The sequence below is a fragment of the Sitophilus oryzae genome, unplaced genomic scaffold (assembly GCF_002938485.1).
Source record: "Sitophilus oryzae breed Bouriz unplaced genomic scaffold, Soryzae_2.0 scaffold_682_pilon_pilon, whole genome shotgun sequence".
Classification (NCBI taxonomy): domain Eukaryota; kingdom Metazoa; phylum Arthropoda; class Insecta; order Coleoptera; family Curculionidae; genus Sitophilus; species Sitophilus oryzae.
Window position 1 is genome coordinate 505149 of NW_022147287.1, and position 22090 is coordinate 527238.

The window sequence follows — 22090 nt, forward strand, 5'->3', positions numbered from 1 at the left end:
TTTCTAAGGAGCTTAACTTGTCAGAGGCTAGAACTGTTTATTATGCACTTTTTGAGTCGCACCTCAGGTATGCCCTTCCATTCTGGGGTACGTGTTGTGCGACTCAATTTGACCGCATTTTCAAGCTCCAGAAGAGAGCTGTTCGATATTCACTGGGACTAAACAGCAGAACTCATTGCCAGGACTTTTTTAAAAAATTAAAAATATTGACTCTTCCTTATTTATATTTGAATCCGTTTGCCTAATACGTAAACATGTATCAGCTTCTCAAGAAAGGCCATCTCACACTTATCCACTCAGGAACGCGAAGCAAGATCTTTATCTACCTAGCCCACGCTCAGAGTTAGTTAAAAGTTCAATATTATACAACTCGAAAAAAATGCACAATCACCTGCCATTTGAAATCAAATCCATAAGATCATTTTCTTCATTTCGCAAAGCATTGAAAGCTGGTCTAATGTTTGCTATTGCTATATTTACTAATGACATCGAAATAAATTTATTTAGAGGTCATTGATATTTACAATAAACTAGCTAAATATTTTTGAATGTTGTTTTTATTTTTTTGTTCTCTGACATTGTAAACATTTATAAATGTTTATTTTAAACAATAAGACTGACAATATTATTTGTATAATGTTTTGTATTATCTTTTGTTTGTTTGTTTGTGTACCTTGTTTGTTTATTTTGTTTGTTTAATTTACCTTTGTCTACAAATTAAAAAAAAATTGACAATAAAGGCATTTATTTATTTATTTATTTATTTATTTATTTATTTATTTATTTATTTATTTATTTATTTATTTATTTATTTATTTATTTATTTATTTATTTATTTATTTATTTATTTATTTATTTATTTATTTATTTATTTATTTATTTATTTATTTATTTATTTATTTATTTATTTATTTATTTATTTATTTATTTCCATTATTTATTTATTTTATTTATTTATTTATTTATTTATTTATTTATTTATTTATTTATTTATTTATTTATTTATTTATTTATTTATTTATTTATTTATTTATTTATTTATTTATTTATTTATTTATTTATTTATTTATTTATTTATTTATTTATTTATTTATTTATTTATTTATTTATTTATTTATTTATTTATTTATTTATTTATTTATTTATTTATTTATTTATTTATTTATTTATTTATTTATTTATTTATTTATTTATTTATTTATTTATTTATTTATTTATTTATTTATTTATTTATTTATTTATTTATTTATTTATTTATTTATTTATTTATTTATTTATTTATTTATTTATTTATTTATTTATTTATTTATTTATTTATTTATTTATTTATTTATTTATAATAAGCTAATGTACAACGAATTAGAGGAAAGAAAACACATTCTAATAAATAACACAACACTAGAAATAGAAGAAGAGTATTTATATTTGGGGCAACTAATACACAGCTCAGGATCTCTACTACCAGAAATCAACAGAAGAGTTATGTTAGCATGGAGTATTTATGGAAGAAACTCAATCATATTCAAATCTAGAATGCCACTTTATCTAAAGAAGAAAACATTCGACCAATGTGTTCTACCAGTCATAACCTATGCATGCGAAACCTGGACACTTAAAACAGACATCATAAGGGAACTGCAGGTCGCACAATGCTCGATGCAAAGAAATCTGCTGGGAATAACCAAGATTGACCGTAAAAGAATAGAGTGGATACGACAAAAGACCCAGGTAGTAGATGTCATTCACAAAATCAAATCGAATGAAATTATAATAATGACGTTGAATGAACCAAACTCAAAAATACAAATGGTCACATGAGCTTTAAGCGCAATACACGAACCTGAGGTACCCTAAAATCAGTAGATATGTTACAGTAGAAGTTGGTAATCAGTGATTGTTAACAATTACTAGTAAAAGCTCACTTTCACTGATTTGCTAAAACTACGTCAGTAAAAGCTCAACAGCTACTTTTGAAACAAACTTTTACTAGTGAATGCTAGTGAAATTACTAGCATTCCCGCTAGTGAATAGCAGTGAGTTTCTCAGATTCAGTTTACGCAGTTGCCACCTGTTGTAAAATATAAGGATAAATAAGGATAAGTAGAATAATTGGCAGTATAAGAAAAACATTAAATTGGGTTAAATATTGGCAACGTTGACAGACATCTAGCATAAATTCGCTTTGTTTTTTGTGGTTATGTATAATTGTTTTGTTATCGTTGTAAAAAGTGCTGTGCAGCTCTCATAATCTCATATAATGACATCGTAGCAAAAGTTAAGCATGCCAGAGAAAAAGTCATTAAGGAATCTAGTTACTATAAACTTATTAAACGTTTTGGTGTATGCTTGAAGTGGCGGGTTTGAAAAAAACTAATAGCTCCCGTTAAAGAAAATTCGGACATTCTTTATTTTGTTCGCGATGAAAAACCTCATGAAAAAAAAACCGTTTATGAATGCTTTTTTTTTAATTGTTTTGTACACTTTAAAAAGTTTATTATGTTTTTTTAGTATTTAGAAGGTTATATGTCGTTATTTTATATAATTTTAGATATACTAAAGAAGTATATTGTAATTTTACGATATGTGGATCAGTTTGAATATTGAGGTGATTCAATATTCTTAAAAGTTTTATTTGTTCTTCCACCAACGCTCTTCCTCACCACATTTACCCTGTACAATAGAATAACTTTTACAGTATGGGTAACCTTTAGTAAATGTTATTTTCACTAGTGAATGTTAGAAATTACTGGTAGAAGTCGATAAATTTCTTTAAAATACGACATTCACTGGTCCAATGCGTAATTTTTAGCATTTTCTAGTGAATGATAACAATCACTGAATTTCCGACTTTCACTGTTAAGGGGCGTCCAGACCGAATGAGCGAGCAAGAACGAGCAAGAATTCGGGTATGTTCTATGGGAACGCTTAACTGGTGTGGATGGCTCTGCGAGCGAGCGAATGATTGTTTGCTCGCGCTCGACGCTGTTCCACGCCGTGTCGGTACATCAAAGAAAATTCGCGCTATTGCACGTTCGGTTTGGATAGGATTTTGTTTGCCACGTTTGCGATCGAATATTAAAAATGGAATGGCCGAATGAAGTTGTTTTAGAACTAATAGAGGAGTACAAAAATTGTCAAGACCCGTAAGGTTATAGCTAGCCTTTCCCTAGGTGAAATTGCTTTTCGGTAATTGGTATCGCTTTTCATTATTTTTATGTCAATTAAATCTAATAAGTATTAAAATATGTATGTGACATCCGACAAAAGTTCTTAAATTTTCCAGAATCTTCTGTTTCAACCTCGTTTGGTAAATTGTTACCACAATGAGAAACTCGATTTTTAAAAAGAGTTATGTTCCACCATCTCCTCTGCAGTCGTTTTCTCTTTTGACGTTTCAACAATTTATAAAATACAATGAAAGACGCACAAGCAATAATTTTTTCCGACATTGTGAATATGAAGTGCCACACACCGATCAACGCCGAACATACAAATAATCGCTAGGTCTGGACGGAAGCTGATCATGTGCTCGAGAGCAGCAGAAATCACGAGCGAATTTGAATAAATGTTCGCTCGCGCTCGTTACTGCTCACTCATCTGGTCTGGACGCCCCTTTACAGATACATAAATACACACATGGCCAAAATTATTGCATATATCGTTAAAAAATACACGGAAAGGAATTTAAAGAATATATTTTTACACATAGCTTTGATAATCTGTAATAAACATTTTTTTTGTTAAAATGGATATGGTAAACAATGTTTATCGTTCAGACCCAATATTATTACAAACTCTTGCACATTTCGATTTATGGTCTCTTGGGTTTCAGAAGAAATTTGACCATTGTTTTGGCCTTAAAATGCCCAGAAACATTATTTCACAGTTTAATAGAGTCAGAATAGTAACACTGTCTCAACAGGGCTACCGGCAAGTTGCAATAGCTGAAATTGTAGAAGTTAACCAAAGCGATGTTTCGCGAATATTAAAAAATTCAGGGAGACAAACGAGGTTACAGACTCGCCTGGAACAAGAGAGTTACTACTGCTGTGCAAGACCTTCAAATATCCCTAATTGCACGACGCAATTCCCTGCTTTCTAGTACTGCTATAAAAAATGAGTTAGCTCTCCTTGAAGGAGTAAATGTTTCAAGAAAGACCATAGCAAGAAGCCTCCATGACAAAGGATTACATTTAAAGAGGCCTCTACGTGTTCCGAAGCTTAATTAACAGCACAAAATTACGTGACTACAATGGGCTGAGGAGATGAGAGCAAATGGACCTAATTGGAATTTCGTCATGTTTAGTGATTAAATATTCTTGTTTAATTACCTAGTGTCAGACTCGCGACGAACTTTGGTCTGGAGAGCATCTGGAGGATGAGCACGCTTGAATGCAGCTCAACCCCGTGTCCCGTTTTAAGGGGGAAGCATTATGGTATGGGCAGGTATAATGCACGGAGCTCGAACTCCTCTTGTTTTTATTGACGGCACAATGACAGGTGCCTCATATCTTAGAGACGTTTTAGAGCCAATTGTGCGTCCATTTCGAGGGACAGTGGGGGATGAATTTGTTTACATGGACAATAATGCTCCTCCCCATACCACTTTAGCGGTTCGCGAATTTTCTGAGAAAGAGGGTATAAGAAAACTGTGGTGGCCACCGATGTCTCCAGATATGAATGTGATCGAGCATGCTTGGGACATGCTAAAAGGCCATATTGCCAAAAGGAATGATCTCCCCGTACCTTAAATGAATTGAAAATTGGTGCGCACGAAACATGGGAAGGCATTCCTGAACATCTTCTGGACAACTTAATTGGGAGCATGCCACGCCGTCTCACAGTTTGCATTGAGGCTCGAGGAGGCAATACAGACTATTAGTTATGAGAAATAATTAAAATTGTTTTCAATATTTTCAGTTTAAAATGAAATTGGTTTTTGTTGATTTTCACTCATTATGAAATAAAGTTATAACAGCCTAGTTCCACTTAGATTTTTAATTTTATATTAGTTAGTCGTGTAGTAAGCCAATATGTCCAAAAATATAAAAAGAATCATATTAGGTTCAAAATAAAATAAAAATATCGTTATATTCAATAATTTTGGCCATGTGTCTATCTTCTAATAAAAACGATTTTAATTTTGATAAAATTAAATATAATTACTAAATCATTGAAATATAATATAATACATGTTCGGTATATTTATTTTTTATCGCTGTAATTCTGACCATCAACCGTAAAAATTTTGCCGCTATATTGCAAAATATTCTAATGAGAATATTGTTCAAAACGCGGAACAATAAGTTAATTAAACTTATTGGGTAAAATGTTATCTGAATTTATTAAGCCCGCATACGCCACGTATTACAGGATTCATTTTTGCTTTTTTCTAAATAATATCGCGGGTTCTAATCTGTAATAAACATTTTTTTGTTAAATGGATATGGTAAAACAATGTTTATCGTTCAGACCCAATATTATTACAAACTCTTGCACATTTCGATTTATGGTCTCTTTGGTTTCAGAAGAAATTTGACCATTGTTTTGGCCTTAAAATGCCCAGAAACATTATTTCACAGTTTAATAGAGTCAGAATAGTAACACTGTCTCAACAGGGCTACCGGCAAGATGCAATAGCTGAAATTGTAGGAGTTAACCAAAGCGGTGTTTCAAGACAAACGAGGTTACAGACTGGCCTGGAACAAGAGAGTTACTACTGCTGTGCAAGACCGTCAAATATCCCTAACTGCACGACGCAATCCCCTGCTTTCTAGTACTGCTATTAACAATGAGTTAGCTCGCCTTGAAGGAGTAAATGTTTCAAGAAAGACCATAGCAAGAAGACTCCATGACAAAGGATTACATTTAAAGAGGCCTCTACGTGTTCCGAAGCTTAATTTACAGCACAAAATTACGCGACTGCAATGGGCTGAGGAGATGAGAGCAAATGGACCTAATTGGAATTTCGTCATGTTTAGTGATGAAACAAGAATAGACCTAGTGTCAGACTCGCGACGAACTTTGGTCTGGAGAGCATTTTGAAGACGAGCACGCTTGAATGCGGCTCAACCCCGTGTCCTGTTTTAAGGGGGAAGCATTATGGTATGGGCAGGTATAATGCACGGAGCTCGAACTCCTCTTGTTTTTATTGACGGCACAATGACAGGTGCCTCATATCTTAGAGACGTTTTAGAGCCTATTGTGCGTCCATTTCTAGGGGCAGTGGGGGATGAATTTGTTTACATAGACGATAATGCTCCTCCCCATCGCACTTTAGCGGTTCACGAATTTTGTGAGGAAGAGGGTATAAGGAAAACTGTGGTGGCCACCGATGTCTCCAGATATGAATGTGATCGAGCACGCTTGGAACATGCTAAAACGCCATATTGGCAAAAGGAATGATCCCCCCGTACCTTAAATGAATTGAAAATTGCGGCGCGCGAAACATGGGAAGCCATTCCTCAACATCTTCTGTACAATTTCATTGAGAGCATGCCACGTCGTCTCACAGCTTGCATTGAAGCTCGAGGAGGCAATACAGACTATTAGTTATGAGAAATAATTAAAATTGTTTTCAATATTTTCTGTTTAAAATGAAATTTGTTTTTGTTGATTTTCACTCATTACGAAATAAAATTATAACAGCCTAGTTCCACTTAGATTTTTAATTTTATATTAGTTAGTCGTGTAGTAAGCCAATATGTCCAAAAATATAAAAAGAGTCATATTAGGTTCAAAATAAAATAAAAATATCGTTATATTCAATAATTTTGGCCATGTGTGTATCTTCTAATAAAAACGATTTTAATTTTGATAAAATTAAATATAATTACTAAATCATTGAAATATAATATAATACATGTTCGGTATATTTATTTTTTATCGCTGTAATTCTGTAATTCTACTATCAACCGTAAAAATTTTGCCGCTATATTGCAAAATATTCTAATGAGAATATTGTTCAAAACGCGGAACAATAAGTTAATTAAACTTATTGGGTAAAATGTTATCTGAATTTATTAAGCCCGCATACGCCACGTATTACAGGATTCATTTTTGCTTTTTTCTAAATAATATCGCGGGTTCCGATTTGATGTTATTTTATGCATAAATATACGGAATATTAATTATCATTATTTGTTTAATAATTCCCCCCTTTCAATTCGATTATTATATTTTAAGCTGCATGCAAAAGTTTATTTAAAAATTATTATTCAACAACTGCCTGACCTGTATTATATTTCTATTATTGCGATAGAAAATGAGTAATATTATTTTGACCTATTTTACAATAAAATTGTGTTTATATTACCAAAAAATTGGATTCCAGTATCAACAAAAAAATGTTATTAAATGTTAATTCAGAAATTTTGTATGAATTAAGGTTTCCTGAGAAAAAAATTCTTTGTGCACTATATTGATATACAGGGTGCTACAAATTCGAGGTACGAGCATTGGTATCTCGGAAACCGTCATAGATACGAACATGGTTAAATTGGGACAAAGTTGCTCCTTGGGACTGTTCACCAAGATGCCACTAAAAAGTTTTAAAAATTTCAAGGATTGCTGAGTTGTTCGGCCAAATTTTGTTTTGATCAATTCTATTTTTCCTGTGGTTACTTTACAGAAAATCAAAAAGCTAATTGCACATTCTCATAGCCACTTTATTAGGGCTATCTGACAGTATTTTTAGATTTTCAAATTAGCTGATAATTTATGAAATACAGAGGCCAACTTATTTTTTTTAAATACGGACCTGCATTTTTTATTTCAAGTTTTAAAAGAACTCGGTCTAATAATTACAATTATAAGCCACACTTGATACTTTTTTTGTTTGAATTTAAAATAATTTGAAGTCCGACTCTGGTATTTTTTAAATTATTTAATTTGATTATATTCATTGCAACAATATTGATCAGCGCTAATTAACATTAAATAAGGAAAATCGAGCCAATTGAAAGATTTAAATAAATAATATCCAGGTCAGCAATTTAAGGATATTATTTTTAATTTTTTTTATGAATTTGAATAATTTAATTATAGTTATTATACAATCAACTTCTACAAACTAGTTTCTAATGCTCTACATGTTCGAAAGGGTTACCACCCTCCCTAACGCACAAATTTATTTTTCGTTCAATCTTATTTATAACTCTTTGAACATATATTCTTCTTCTTCCTTGCATTTTGTATTCTTTATTGTAAATGTTGAAATGTATTCATTTCACTTCTACAAATGACATAAAGTAATACCCCCTCCCCTTGGCTTGGATTTCCTACCCATCTTCCGGGAAAATGATTTGATTGTTTATATTATAATATATTTAATTATTTATTTTATATTATTTTTTATTATTTTATTGCATTTGATTTTCCGTATTCAATGCTTTACCCCACATCATTGTTAAGTTTGAAAGTTTATCATTATTGTAACGATGCATAGATTAAATATTTAAAAAAAAAACAGAGCCAGAATTTAAATAAATTGTGTTCAAATGTCCGTTAGTCAAAAGTTACATTATTTAGTAGAACTATGCAAAATTATTAGATTTTTAAGTCTCTTATTAAGGATGATGCAATAAAAGCATATTATTTTTTGTAAATTTACATACATTTGTTTTAATATAGACAAAACGTTCGGTTTGTTTTAAAATTGAATGATCTTTACGTTATTCTACACAGTCTTCCGTCTTAATTCAGTTCAAGTAAATTATATACAGGGTTGTTCACCACATACGACACGGAGTATTGTAGCTAAACGATTATATTTTTACAAATTTCAAGTTTTGGGTTCGATGAAGGACTATTAGAGGTGCAATTTAAAAATAATTTACAAGATGCAAAGTGTCCCAAATAAGTAAAAAATATCAAAGTTGTATTTTTTTAAATGGAACACCCTGTATATTATTCCTTTTTTAGTTTCTACGATTAAAATAAAGGTAAATTTGATTAAGGTTTATTACACTTAAACCTTACCGTTTTTGAAATATTTTCAATTTTGTGAAATTGCAGTAAAAATTTTAAGGCTTCATTTCTCCAAGGGTATCAAAGTTTTTAATACTAAATATTTACTGAAGTTTATTTATTGATCAGTTATTGTGTTGCAATAATAAAAATAATACTACCTTATACAGAGTGTCTAAAAATTTATTTTAAATAATTATTAGCTTCAAACGGCAATAACTTGTTTAATTTAAATGGAACGCCCTGTATATTTTAGGAGAATCAGATGCACAATTTAATTGTCTATCAAATTGTATTATACCATTTTTACCTATCCCTTCAAGTTTTCGTAGAAAATGCATTTTCTTATAATTTAGACCTCATTCATCAATATACCCATGGAATATTGACATTTTATTATTGACACCCATGGAATATTGACATCATATATTGACATTCTAGTAATATTATCGTTTTGCTAAAAACAATAATGTTGTATGCAAAAAGAAAACTATTTAAATCTTTATAAAAGAGTATACCATTAATTAAATATAGCACCATTATTTCCGCCCATATACTAATTAATTACATACTTAATTGTATTCTTTAATAAATTATTCTAAATAAATGTGGATTTGACTCAGAAATCAATATAATAATAAGTTATCAAAATTTAAGTCTCTATTGTTATAAACAAGCATTTATTAAAAAATGAAATATCATTTTTAAGGTCTTACTTTTTATCACACTGTCTAATACCCATACAAAATTCAGTTGTTTTAGTATTTGGTACAATTATTATTAATCAATGCAGTCAGTTAATGTAGTTTGAATACTGGAATCATATTAATTGGTCCTCTTTAACAAATACTTAAACAGTTTTTTTTTTAATGAAATAAACGAATTATATCCACAATATTAGTATCTGTACTCTTTAAAAATTTGTTACATCTTTAAAAATAATCTAAAATGTCAATATTCCATGGGTATATTGATAAATAAATTCTAAATTACAAGAAAATGCATTTTCTACGGAAACTTAAAGAGATAGGTAAAAAATGGTATAATATAATTTGATAGACAATTAAATTGTGCATCTGATTCTCGTAAAATATACAGGGTGTTCCATTTAAATTAAACAAGTTATTGCTAATTTTGTTTGTTTTATTGCTAGTTTGAAGCTAATAATTATTTAAAATAAATTTTTAGACACCCTGTATAAAGTAGTATTATTTTTATTATTGCAACACAATAACTGATCAATAAATAAACTTCAGTAAATATTTAGTATTAAAAACTTTGGTACCCTTGGAGGAATGTTTACTGCAATTTCACAAAATTGAAAATATTTCAAAAACGGTAAGGTTTAAGTATAATAAACCTTAATCAAATTTACCTTTATTTTAATCGTTGAAACTAAAAATGCAATAATATACAGGGTGTTCCATTTAAAAAAATACAACTTTGATATTTTTTACTTATTTGGGACACTCTGTATCTTGTTATTATTTTTTGTAAATTTACATACATTTGTTTTAATATAGACAAAACGTTACAATTTGTTTTTAAAATTCTCATCGTTTAGCGGTATTCTACACAGTCTTCCGTCTTAATTCGGTTCAAGTAAATTATATATAGTTTTTTTCGTCCACACACAAGATTTTATTTTATACGATTTTAATGAACAGGCAAAACGTATAGTAAAAAAGAGTTTGTATAGACTGGGCCTATGATTTATCCATTTTTATTATTTGTTTCAGCTCAAAGCCCGTCAGATTTTTTTTTAAATATTTTGTTTGCTATTGCTTTAACAGAATACATTATTATTTTATTAACCAACATTGTAAATTGTTTTGTTTGTTTGTTATTTTTTATTTATTTTATTTTATTTTAGGGTCTATACAAGCCTCTATCTGATATTTACTAATATTTTGTAAGTATTTATATGTAATGTAAAATATAACCATCATCAATAATTGCAATGGCTTTATCCACATAACTAACACATCAAACACTAAAAAGCATACATTGATTGAAAACTATTATTTATATCATATGATGGGGGGGGCGGCTCGCTAAAACACTGTCGAATCTTTAGTGATTTTTGCCACCACAACATCATTTAAAAATCAAAGTAACTAGAAAATATCTGTACCTTTGTGGCGAATTCATCTCTTCAATAAAATTCCAATGAGTTTTTCGCCACTATTATTTGTTGTAAACACTTCTGCGTTAATCCAACGGAGACCAATTTATCAGCAGTGATTTACTAATAAATAAATTTCCGTAACGGACAAAAAATAAATTTACATTTCAATCCATTTTAACTAGTCACCTTGTCACTGATATTCTATAATCACAGTCACGGCCTGTGACTGATTTGAAAATAAACGGATGTGTGACTTGCTAAAGCGTGACGATTACAGTTAATTGTGATCATTCGTATCGTATCTTATATTTTAGTCGTGATTGTGCTTTCGGATTCATTATCATAAAGTCGCAGTCACAGTTAAGAGTCACAGATAATACAAAGTCGCTCTCACAGGTAAGCCTGTGATCAGAAAATCACGGTTTGGCTCATCACTAATTTTAACCCACACTGAACCAATCAACACTGGACAACTAACAAAAAATGTCATATACAATATACCATATCAATGTGATAAGTTTTATATTGGTGAAACATCTAGACCTTTAAATGTTGGAATTAAAGAATATAAATATTATTTAAGAAAGGGCGACTTTCACAAATCAAAGATTTGTCAGCATTCGTGGAACACAGAGCACAGAGTACAACAACGCAAAAATTATAATGAAAGAAGCGATAACGATATACAAACTAAACGAAAAATAATAGAGGCTTTTTTAATAGAGTCTAATAAAAATAAATGTATTGTTCAGGCATCAGTAGAGGTAGTAATGTAAGACTATCGCTTCTTTGATTTTAATCAAAACATAAACCCGCCTTATCCATTTTTTTTAAATGGCGTAATGACATCTATTAAAAGTGGAACCCTAAAATTTACATAAACATAATACCAAACTGCAGTAAAAGTTTCCTATTCATATATAAAATTTACTACAAATTACGTTACTGCAGCAAAATCCGTCTTATCCACTTATATTTGCTTTTTATTGTCATTATGGTTAGAAATCCCGCATTTTTTCATAAGTTTTTTACACAAATATAATATTACTACTGACATCTTTTCAATTCCTTACTTAATTTCAATAAAATAGTATATTTAATTAATCAAGTTAGGATGCAAATACCGTAGCTAGGCTAGGAATCCATGACATTTCCCATATAAATTTACATATAAAAGACAGCGTTCTTTATTTCATAGGCATCGCTGACGCCGTTTTTTCTTGATCATATTGTATCAAAACCAGCAATATGCATCATACTGCAACAAAACCCGCCTTATCCGAATTATTTTTGTGTTTTTTTCTGTTTAAAAATAAAATATTAATTTTTATTTCTAGAAAAACCAGATACAAAACAATGATTCCGCTCAATAGAGACGTTTTTTTTTGTAAATTAACCCTTCAAACATTTGCTAAAACAGTTTTTATATTATTTCGAAACAACGTTTGTGGGATAAGACGAGTTTTGCCACTTATGTTTATATTTCATATACAAACTAAGAATTACAACAAGAATCACAATACAAACTGTTCTTTTCGTCATTTTTAAATGCCCTATACTTTTAACTTTTACCTAAATAACAACATTTTGTTTCTACTCCTATAATAGACATATGGGGGCTTTTACTTCTAATTCAAACAAAGGTTAAAAAGTAAAAAAAAAATAAAATTAGCCCACTAGGATAAAAAATATTGAATTTCACCCGTCCTGTTCCTGCAATTTGAAATAATAAAGAAACGCTAAATACTATTTTTTATTAATCAATTTTTTAACATTTATTTATTTACATTCAGTCACCAATTTTCATCCAAATATTGACGTTGCTTTAGAAATTATTTGCAAAAAAACGAAATAAAAATGAAACTTCTACACCTTGTGTCTCCGAAACTAAGCATTTTAGGACATACATTTATACGAACTTTTTTACTTATTTTTATCTGCAGAATATGCTGCTGAAGTTTCCGGAATACAGTTTGGACCACCCTGTATAATATGCGACGGCAACGGATCGGCCAGCGCGCGTAACCGGATACTAGGCAGGAGTGGGGAGTGCCAGCCGTATGTTATCGGATCCGGACCTAGAGGAAATAATTAAAAGACTAGTTCAAGGGAATCTATTTAGTCGGCAGATCCGAGATATAATACAAGGCGACGACGATGGATTCGGCCTTGTCTATTGCCACAGCCGGCGTAATTACCACGAAATATTACCAGAAAATTGTCGTGGATACTCTTTTTGATTTTTAGTTTGTTCTTTAAATATTTTATGAGAATGTTTCTCTTTAGATCCCTAAAATTAAGAAATATCTTATAAAACGAAATAGATGTTCTTAATTTTTCGACAAAAACAATTTTCGTAATATTTGCTCCAATTGATTTGTGATATAGTTTTTTAAACTCTGATTTGAGTTTATTTTTTAATTTTTTTATCTGCAATAAAACTTATCTAGATGTTTTTAACATACACAATTACACGTCTCGTTATATTTCGTACATTATAAAAATTATACACATCATACTGTGAATAGTTCTGACTGACAACGAAACCCATTAGCAAGCAACCGGGATGTCAATGTTAGTCGGGAACTATTGTGAACTAAAGACCTAGTTCAAGGAACTATTAGACTACCCAAGTAGCATTTGGACGTTATCTAACGTCGGGTATACGTCGCGTTCAATAAACCCGACGTCGGGTACCAACGTCGGTTCGACCGCCTGACGACCCTTATTTGCACCTAAATGGCGAATACAGATTCGGGTCGCCTCGACGTCGGTATCTGACCTAATAGGGAATGTAATTCTACCAATTACCAACGTCATATTACGTTGGATTTTAGTCACTTAAAATTCGTCGCTAAGCACTTACGTTACGTTTGGTTTCATATTCGCTACCAAGAATATATAAAAACCTAACCAAACTACCTAATTACAAATGGATTCATAATCACTCCTCGAATATAACTATAAGTGCCTATTTAATTTCATATTATAATAATTCTGAATCATTAATCCAGACATCAGTTTTGTCAACGGAAGTCACTTTTTTGATATATCTGATTAAAATACTCCGGAAAACAACGAGCGCCTTCAAAATTAGGTAGATTTATGAAATTAAAATGTCTATAGAAAAGTAACTCGCAAAATATTTTTTTAATTTTCTAGCTGGTTTAATCATAAAACTGTACTGTGGTTCCCCCAAAACTCAACCTTATCAATATTATTCTACTAGAAATCGAAATGTGAATATAACTTTTAAAAACAAAAAAACGATTTTAAAATGGCTGACAATCGGATACGTGTTAAGAATATGAACTACCAATATACCAACATTCTCCAACATTAGTCGTCTCACACGACCGAAGTCATCAAACCGGACGACCGGCAATCGTATTATGACGTATATAATTCCAACGTACGCTACGTAACCTCACTTTGCGTTTTGCGTATCAATGATTTGTGGATTTGTGCAACTATATTTTAGTTTTTGTTTTCTCGTTAAAAAAATGGGCAGCACTTTTTTAAGCCTAACCTCACATGTCGGAGGAGGATGGGGTCTGCTGGTATCCTAAGCTAAAAAATGAAATTAAGATGCACCAGTGTAATGCAGCATCTCTTCCGGATAAAAAGCATTTACGGGTGGAGGCAAGACATCACTACTACTATTATTATTTTGCAAAAGCCTCGACCTCTTTCTGTAAAATGTAGATGAATGTCTAAATGCCTTTTTAGTGTTTTTTTAGGCATAATAAAAAATTTAAATTTGTTTACAAAAACTTTTTATTAGGTTATGTTCATGATGTTCATTAGGTCGCAAATGCTACTTAATGGGTTGTATTTACGGACATAAATAGAGATACGTAAATTAGGTTATAAATATGAACATAAAATACAACAAAATATAATTGGACGTTAGTTTAGGGATTATCAGTGAGACGTATCCTATTCGGACAACGGGTAGACGTCGGGCTAGTTCAAGTATATGTACGTCGTGCAAGCCAACGTGGGAACGACGTTGGGAAATTAATAAAAATGGTACGTTGTTATTTTGTACGTCGACAGATCGTTGGATTTACCGACTCGGATCCAACGACGTCGCTTTTAATAGGAAAGCTACGTCACAGGTCGTATCACGAGCACCCGACCTAAATTTGCACAAAGTCTGACGTCGCTTCAGGTCAGATTTAGTTCGAAGTCAGATAAATGCTACTTGGGTAAGGAACTAGAACTAAGGAACTAGAATTCCCACCTCTACCTTCTTTTATTTATCATGAATTTTTATAATCATACAAAGATTAATTCTAATATAAAAAGTCATGTTTAATTTCATCGGTAACAGATGATGATTTTTTAGCAAAAGGCAAAAACAAAATTCAATCCATTTTTGTTAGCTTCGTTTGCATTGAATATAATACTAACAGAATAATTAATCGCATAGAGAATGGTTTGCACGAACTCTACAAACAATGGCCAAATATTTTTATTATCGTATTGTTGTATAAAATTGTTCTGTATTCTATTTAACAGTTTTGTTGTTTGAAAATAAATGAAACCTGCTCTAAACATAGTTTCTATATAAACGTTGCGCGTATAATTTTACTTTTATCCAGTAAAAGTTAATTAGTTTTTTCTGCTGGCTAATTTACATATATTAAATTAAATTATTGCTCGAGTGTTGTTTTGTTGTGCAATTTATTTTGATTGCTATTTAATTATAATAAAATATTAATTAAGTTATGTTAAATAAATAGGTATAATTATTCAGATGACACAACAACAAATGTACTTTATATTTTGTCTACTTATATTAAAAAAACAATAAATAAAAATATTTATTATTTATGTGTGATCTGCCAGGTACTATATCGAGAGATAGCATTTTTAAGTTAACGCCTCCTTTTTAATTACAGTTAAGGGTTGGAACCTTTGGTGTTACACAGCAAACTAAAACACTAAATCACCACAATACACCAAAACACTTTTACTTTTACACTGGACGCGCGTTTCGCTAACCATGTTAGCGTCATCAGCAGATGATTACAAAACGGTTTTAACACATGGTTTTAATACAAAGAATACGAAAAAACGTTAGTGTCTTCTTCAAAGGCGAATATCTCCAAGAAACGTAAAGCTATGAAGATTAACCAAAAAGCAAACTATTGAGGAAAGATACAACTATATGATAAAGTGATTTTTAAATTCCTTGCTTTGTTAACGTACTCCGCAGGGTGTTATAAGGTTTCACCAAAATATCAACATTTTGTTTTCCCTCGTATAATTGATAGATGACAACTTTCATTTTTAATTTAGAAAGAGACCTTAAAAAGTCAAATAATATAGCTTCAAATTTCTTAGGAAATCATCAAAATTGGTCCACTACAACATAACATATAAAACTTTAAAATACAGGAAAATTTTAAGGTGCCAGTTTTTCGTGCTGATGAGTATAAACATAAGGACATTTCAGGATTAAGTCCCCAGTTTTTTTAACACCTCCAAATACTTTCTAGACGTGTAAAAAATCCTCCCAGAATCGCAAACGGGTTTTCGCACCAACCGCGGCACCGTCGATTCCATATTCTCCATCCGCAAACTACAGGAAAAAGCAAAAGAGCAGCAGTCTAAACTTTATGTTGCATTCATCGACCTAACAAAAGCCTTCGACCCTGTGAACAGAGATGCACTTTGGGCAATTATGAAAAAGTTCGGAGTACCAACAAATTTCTTACAGTGTGTAAAAGCCTCCACAGCAACAACAAGTCAAGGGTATCACCATCATGGATCACTGGGCAATACCTTCCTAACAAACGCTGGTGTGAGGCAAGGATGTGTCTTAGCGCCTCTCCTATTCAACATATTCATGGCAGCGGTCTCCATTATAGTGGACAGCAAACTGCAGGAGAGAAGTTTGGACATTAGATACAGGTACGACGGCGCTCTGTTTAACATAAAAAGACTCAGAGCAAAAACACGCACAAAATCACAGAACTTCAATACGCTGATGGCTGTGCTCTAGTTGCAAATATGTTACAGCAATTGCAAGAAATGTTGAACACATATACATGGGCATACAAGGCCTTGGGACTTAAGCTGAACATCGATAAAACTAAAATCATGTGCACTCCCCCGAAAGATCACAACAATGCTATAAAAATTGGAGAAGAACTATTGGAATATGTAGCGGAATTCAATTACCTCGGCAGATTGATTTCGGAAAAGGTCAATATCGACTCTGAAATTCAGCACAGGATTAGCAGCGCCTCAAGAGCACTCTGGAAATTAAAAAAAACAATTACAATCATGACTTGAGCACATAAACGAAACTTGCAGTGTACCGAGCAATTATAATCCCCACCATGTTATATGGGAACAAAACCTGGGTGCCGTACCGCCGACACATGAACGCATTAAACAAGTTGCAACAGAGACACCTTAGACAACTCTTAAGAATCTACTGGTTCCATCATGTCTCAAACGTATCGGTCCTTGAAAAAGCTAACTGCGAGAGTATTGAAGTCATGATTACAAAATCCCGCTTAAGATGGGCTGGTCGCGTATGCAGAATGCAAGAAAACCGCATACCAAAATGTCTGCTTTACAGTGAGCTTGTAGAAGGTAAGAGGAGGCTGGGTGGACAACTCAAAAGATACAAGGATATTTTCCACGAAAAGTTAAAGGAGATTAACAATCAGAATGAGTGGCAAGAAGCAGCTCACAATAAAACGGAATGGAGAAGAATTGTAAGCTCAGTTAACAGCGACAACCAAAAAGTAAAGAGGCAACAAAGCAATGAGATTCTTGAATGTCCGGAGTGCGGTAGACAGACAACATCACGTATCGGGCTTTTCAGTCACAGAAAAGCTCATCAAAGAAAATGCCTTGCGTGACCATCTTTTGATGCATGTCAAATACTCGTCAGCGAGTAATGGCAGTATATGTATGTATAGACGTGTTCCTGGAATCAAAATACACCAACCCCAAAAATATGTGCACTTATTTAAGACTCGCCCTCTATAGAGATTATTTACAAAAGACAACATTCAAATATCCTATAAGCAGACACCTAAAAATACATACGCCACCGCAAGAAAAAAGAACGTAAACGGCAACTTTTAAGTACCCTCTCCCACTTTGCGCAGAGACTCCTCCGCAGCAGAAAAAAAAGGGCGCAAAACGCTGTCGGCGTCGCATCTTTGCATAAATTTTAACTAAAAATTTGCAAAATACGTCGCATGCAAAGTAACCGTCTCCCTATTCAATATTCATACCGTCACATACACCGTCCCCGGCCGCCATTTGCATACGAGGTGTCTTTACTGGCATGGCGCGCACCCGCTGCGGAATACTGAAACGGAAACTATATCGTTTTTCCGTTAAAACGCATTTTTCAATTCGGAAATGGGAAGGCGTTTGCTAAAGCGGCCTGTCGATACTCTGCCACGCATTTGTCACTTGACGAAGGTGGGATAGAATTATTCATCGCAAGTAAAAGAGCCTTTTGTTTATTTTTCGCCGGGGTAGAAGAATTCATAATGTCAAGAACTAAAATTAAAGCCAAATAATAAAACAACATAAAAATGTGTGGTAGTAAGATCAGAAATCTAAAAAAATGAATGATAATTTATCAAAATGGTTATGCAACACTGCAACACTAAGTAAATAATGAAAATCTGTCAAAATTCTAAAACGCTAATCATTACTCAAAATGTTGAAGTTTAAATCGAGACCATAAATATTTTTAAAATATTAAAATGTCTTAATCCTGAGTATCCAAAATAGAGGTGGGAATTCTAGTTCCTTGGGAGGAACTAGTTCCTTAGTTCTAGTTCCTCCAGAGGAATAGTTCCTTGAACTAGGTCTTTAGTTCACAATAGTTCCCGACTAACATAGACATCCCCTTTGCTTGCTAATGGGTTTCGTTGTGAGTCAGAACTATTCACAGTATGATCTGTATAATTTTTATAATGTACGGAGATATAACGAGACATGTAATTGTGTATGTTAAAAACATATAGGTAAGTTTTATTGCAGATAAAAAAAATAAAAAAAACTCAATATAATTATTATATCATAATAATCAATCAATAATTATCAAATATTACAAAAATTTTACGAAAAATTGCATTTTTTCTCACTTCAAGTTTTTTGTTTTTGTCTAAAAATTCAGAATATCTACTTCGTTTTATAAGATATTTCTTTTTTTTAAATTTAGGGACTTAAAGTGAAACATTCCCACAAAATATTTAAAAACCAAGTTAAAATCAAAAACAGTATCCACGACAATTTTCTGTAGTAATTACGCCGCGCCGGCTGTGGCAATAGACAAGGCCGAACCCATCGTCGTCGCCTTGTATTATATCTCGGATCTGCCGACTGAATAGATTCCCGTGAACTAGTCTTTTAATAGTTCCTCTATGTCCGGATCCGATAACATACGGCTGGCACTCCCCACGCCTGCCTAGCATCAATCTGGCTGATCCGTACGTAAACTAGTCTTTTATTTAGTTCCTCTAGTTCATTTAGGTCCGGATCCAATAACATACGGCATACGGCTGGCACTCCCCACTCCTGCCTAGCATCGATCGCGTTGGCCCGATCCATTCGTACGTAAACTAGTCTTTTATTTAGTTTAGTTCCTCTATGTCCGGATCCGATGGCACTCCCCACTCCTGCCTATCATCGGGCTACGCGCGCTAGCCGATCCATCGCCGTCGCATATTATTCTATATCAGTCACAGTCTCGATCCCGGAACAGGTCCCGAGGAACTAGTTCTTTGAGAAACCAGGAACTAGTTCCTTTCATTCCGGGGCCGGAATAGTTCATTGGAACTAGTTCGTTCACGAACTACACACCTCTAATCCAAAATAAAAAAGAACATAAGACACTCAATATCAGGGCACTAAACACCCTATATATACTGCACAACCAATGATAAACAACGGTGATGCAATTCTATAAGCTTGAAAAATCTCAAAATTTCTTAATCAAATACTCAGTAATAAAAACAAACGGGTATAATATAATTTTCTCAAGTATATACTAAAAAAAATATTAATACAATCGCTGCGCCACTATATCTACAGTCTCACGTTGAGCGCCAAGATGGCATCATTAATATCAAATAAAAAATTATCGAATTATTTTATTTAATCAATTTGTTAATTGTAATCAGGGTAAATCGACAACTGGCTGCGAATACCATGGACGGCTCATCGAACAGACATTTCCATTATTGAAGAACTATAAATTGAGACACGTCTGGTTACCAAATTAAATCAGTCATTTTTTCGATATTTTGGCCATATTGCCAGGAGTGGCGTCTCAATGGAGAGACTGATGGTGGAGGGGAAGGTAGAGGAAGACGATCACATGGAAGGTCACCTAAGAGGTCACCACTTCTAGATAAAATATAATATATTCTTCTGACAATTTAACAGCTCTTTCTGCAGTATCATTAACTACTCTCAATTTCTTTACAATTTCTAAGCCTCTCATATATCCAGAATCCTTTAACCATTCCATATTGTCTAACTGCAGAACCCTTGTATCAATATTAAACCGTTTAAAAAATTGTAACGAATTTGAATTTATGAAATAATCAATGTGTTTGTTTATAAACCATTTAAAATCATCCCGATTAAAAATGAAGCGTTTAGAAATCTCAACCTCTTCGTCATTATCTCACTTTTAAAGCTTCAACCATTTTCTGTCTGATACTATAATAAGTATTAGAATTAACTACCTGTCATGCATTCAGTTGTTGTTCATGAAAGAATGAGTGGGAAAAAGCAGCTCACAATAGAACTCAATGGAGAAGAATTGTAAACTCAGTTAACAGCGACAACCAAAAAGTAAAGAGGCAACAAAGCAATGAGATTTTTGATTGTCCGGAGTGCGGTAGGCAGATAACATCACGTATCGGGCTTTTCAGTCACAGAAAAGCTCATGAAAGAAAACGCCTTGCGTGACCATCTTCTTTATGTGTGTCGAATACTCGTCAGCGAGTAACGGCTGTATGTATGTATGTATGTTTTTTATGATTCAAAATTGTTTATCATAGTGTCATGAAAATTGCTTCTTTTCAAATAATAGATTAAATTTTTCAAAAATAATCATAATTTTGTCAAAAAAGTTGAAAAATTAACATACAAATCAATTTATCATTCCTTTCAGGCGACAAACAACGAGGTAGTCTACGCCGAACTGCAACTGGCCCGCCCCAACTCCCTCGACCCGATCAAGAACGGCGGTCAGCACTTCGCCTCCGGTCAGCAATACGCCACCCTGCGCAAGGGCGACGACTCCACCATCTACACCCAGATAGACCACGGCCGGCGACCACCACCGCCACCCGTTCCCAACAGCCGAACGTCACCCATCGTGTCCCCCCGGTGACGGCGGCCATTTCCACGTCCAAACAGGGCCTGTACCATCGCGAGGTGGTGACGGTACGGACGCCGCTGATGGGCTGCCAGCAGGAGAGCTGCGTCTAAGTTGCGGGTTAATTTTAGGTTATGTCTAACTTGATTTTAGGGTTTTTCTTCCGATGTGAAATGTAAATGGTGTATTATTGTTTTAAGGTGGTTTCGTTGGTGAAGTTGTGGACTTTGGATAAGAGTAATAGTTTGTGAAAATCTATGCAGAATCAATTCAGTTCATGTTAGGGATGAGCATGAACAGTAACAGTCGTGGCAGGTCAATTAAAGGTTAATTCTCACCATACCTTCCGTATCAGCTCCCTTCCCGTTCCCTTCCGTTTACATAAAATATTTTATCATGTAAATGAATAGGACAGTGCACACTATCCGTTCCGTTTCCCTTCCGTTCCGTATCCTTTCCTTCCATACTTTTTTTGGCGGACGGACTAAAGAGTATCGGTAACAGCGTTGTCAAGTTCTTACATTTGTACCAGCTCTGTTAACATTTTGCTGATATTTATTTATTCTTTCAGCTCCTAATTAAATCTATTACATTTTTCAAAAGATACAAATTAGCTA

At 32.8% G+C, this 22090-nt stretch overlaps 1 protein-coding gene across 1 annotated transcript in view; it reads left to right on the forward strand.

Annotated features, from left to right (window-relative positions):
• LOC115888037 (nephrin-like) overlaps positions 1–21586 on the forward strand; it is a 409016-nt gene extending 387430 nt beyond the window's left edge. Inside the window, 3 exon segments of the mRNA XM_030907605.1 lie at positions 5999–6005; positions 21267–21482; positions 21485–21586. Coding sequence (XP_030763465.1) covers positions 5999–6005; positions 21267–21482; positions 21485–21586 — 325 coding nt within the window.
• Positions 21587–22090: the final 504 nt, after the last annotated feature.